Source organism: Guillardia theta, assembly GCF_000315625.1.
Source record: "Guillardia theta CCMP2712 unplaced genomic scaffold GUITHscaffold_60, whole genome shotgun sequence".
Classification (NCBI taxonomy): Eukaryota; class Cryptophyceae; order Pyrenomonadales; family Geminigeraceae; genus Guillardia; species Guillardia theta.
This window is the reverse complement of record NW_005434614.1, coordinates 496,308-498,958: the sequence shown is the minus strand read 5'-3', so window position 1 is coordinate 498,958 and position 2,651 is coordinate 496,308. Positions and strand designations below refer to the sequence as shown.

Sequence of the window (2,651 nt, the reverse complement as noted above, 5' to 3'; positions counted from 1 at the left end):
TTTTCAAGGGGTGGGTGGAATCGAGAGAAAGGGTGCACGGGGAATGTGGGGGAAATACGAAACATGTGAGAGGAGGAAAGAGAGCAAGGAATACAAGAGAAATGACAATCATGAATAGAATAAGGCAGTGAATCAAACACATGCATACGGAACCACCGCTCCTTGAGTTGCAAGAGTGACTTTCCCGTTCTTGGTTTGAATGTCCAAAACATTTTTACTAAAGAATACTTCTCAAATATCAAATGATCATGTAGAGTTTCAATGAGAGAATTTTTTTGACAGGGAACCTCTTTGGGCGGTTGAAACTAAGGCCAAGAGGTCAAAACAGCTGTAAAGATGCTTGCAGAACTAGAATTTATCGTACTCTATCCAAACAGGATGAGATTGTAAATGCTTGAAAGGCATTAGCAATTGTTTTCCTCCCTATCAAATTTTGCGAGGAATTTAGATTTCTTGAGTCAACATCACACTTGCTACCTTTCTTTCTAGCACCGTTTGATATGGTTGCAGAATTCCATTTCAGCGGTGCTGATGAATTGAAATGGCTGCTCATGCCCCAATCGCCGCACAAGATTTACAGTCCTTTGGAGACGAAAGCCAGGTTGGGGATATCTTTTTGTTTTGAGCTCATATGAGGTGTCTGTTTGGATTGAACTGTGCATATGTCTCTGTTTTGGATCTCCTCAAGTACAACCTGAAGTCAGCGAATCTTCGAGATGTAACAAGTTTGTTTAAGCAAGACTGCAATCGCAGAATCTTGTTCTTGATCTTATGAAGCAATCTTTAGCCATCTGTGTTCCTAATTTGTTCTTACTTTTCACCAATTTTGGTATTGAACTGATCTTTGTTTGGCCTGTAGAGATCAAGAAGCGATTCAGACATTCTGGTTTCTGAATATCACGCTGTCCCCCTACATGTGCGAGCGCAGGCTGAAGCCTGGGAGCTGCCCCGTGAAGAAATCCAATTTGCAAATGTGATCGGAGAAGGGGAAGGAGGTATAGTGTATCAATGTCGCTGGAGAGGATTAGATTGTGTGGCCAAGAAGCTAGCACAAGATTCAAACGCATCTGCTGGTTAGGCTCGTCATTCTTTTCTTTTGCCTTTGATTGATATCTAACCTCAGAATATGCTGATATGATCAACGAGTTGTCCACTGTATCTCGTTTACGCCATCCAAATCTTGTTCTGTTCTTGGGTGCATGCACAAAAGGAAATGGGCCGCTAATAATCCTGAGTGAGTATCTTCCTGGAGGGAACCTTGCAGATTATGCAGCAAAGCAGCGACAGCTTAAATCAAGATCCAGGTGGTCTGCGTTGATCAGAGGAAGAGTGCTTCCTGATTGCTGGTGATAGGGGGAGACCCTCCATGGAGATTGCATACACCTGGTGTATGGATTTAGCAAGAGCTGTCTGTTATCTTCATAACTGTACGACTCCTGTGAGTTCTTAGTATTGTTTTACTTCGAGTTGATTATTGTCGGATCAGGTCATTCATCGAGATCTCAAACCAGCAAATTTGCTTTTAACTGACGACTTGAGACTGAAAGTACTCAACGTTTTGAACTGCCGCACGTTTACTCACATGTAGTATAGGTATCTGATTTTGGCCTTTGCAAAACGTTACTGAAGGACTCTGCTGATGGCAAACCATACAAGGTGAGTGTTAGAATGTGATTGCAGAAGATATTTGTCCGAGTTTCCTCATTATCCAACAGATGACAGGGAACAAAGGCACTTTGCAGTACATGGCCCCCGAAGTGTGTAAATCTAAATATTACAGACTACCGTGCTACCAACTCGTTTTTGAATGTTTTAACTACCTATTCTAGGTTATTCAGTGTCTGCCAAACTACAATGAAAAGGTGGACATTTACTCAGCAGGTTATTCATGCCGTACTTTGTTGCAATGTTTGATCCATCTCAGGAATGATCTTTTGGTTCATTGGCATGGGCTGTGAGCCTTTTGAGGTACATGGCAATCTATTGCTCTTTTGATCTTGATAGAGGTATAGGGCGTTGGTGCTGAAGTTCTATCACAATGGATCGCGTCGCAGGGCAAGCGTCCGCCTCTTGAAGAGATAGCGATGCGGTCGAGTCGAGCTTTTTCACCCTCATGCTGGTGATTGACTTGTGTTTCAGGCTGGGGGAAGAGTTTGGGAGCCTCATAAACCGCTGCTGGGATGGAGAGCCAGAGGTACACTTGTGTGGTGTGGTTATCCGAAGGTAATAGAAGGGTTGACCCTTGACTGCAGTTGAGACCATCAGCTGATCAGGTAAGTGGAACGTGGAAAAGACGAGTCGATGGGGCAAGGAAGTCCTTTAATGCGTGTGAAAGGTTGTGGAAGAGCTTGAACTGATCTGGAAGAATGAAAAGTTCGGGTATTGTCAATCTTCTTTTGCCGTCAGCTTCTGCTAGGCTGGTTTGTGTGCTTACAGACCCCCGTCTACAGGAAAAAGAAGGACAACAAATGCGTTATTCAATAGCCGCTCTAGCCACTGAAGTTTGGCGCCGGCCTCTGATGCAGCCCGGCCTCACTGTTCTGGCTGAATCGCCTCGGAGTTCCGAAGAGGATTGTACACTGATTGAATAAACTCACGCCGGGCGATGATCATTGCCAGTGACTCAGTGAAACTGCCAGTGACGGTGGCCC

At 44.3% G+C, this 2,651-nt stretch overlaps 1 protein-coding gene across 1 annotated transcript; it reads left to right on the top strand.

The window, feature by feature from the left end:
• Positions 1 to 508: 508 nt before the first annotated feature.
• On the top strand, positions 509 to 2,416 carry GUITHDRAFT_164427 (hypothetical protein; the record flags this gene model as incomplete). Its single annotated transcript, XM_005828352.1, has 13 exons — positions 509 to 601; positions 860 to 1,073; positions 1,124 to 1,304; positions 1,354 to 1,438; positions 1,487 to 1,546; positions 1,594 to 1,656; positions 1,716 to 1,757; positions 1,830 to 1,881; positions 1,925 to 1,968; positions 2,013 to 2,119; positions 2,140 to 2,194; positions 2,253 to 2,273; positions 2,336 to 2,416. Exons 1-13 carry the CDS (start codon positions 542 to 544, stop codon positions 2,414 to 2,416), a joined length of 1,065 nt encoding a protein of 354 aa, XP_005828409.1. The 5' UTR covers positions 509 to 541.
• Between the last annotated feature and the right edge of the window lie 235 nt (positions 2,417 to 2,651).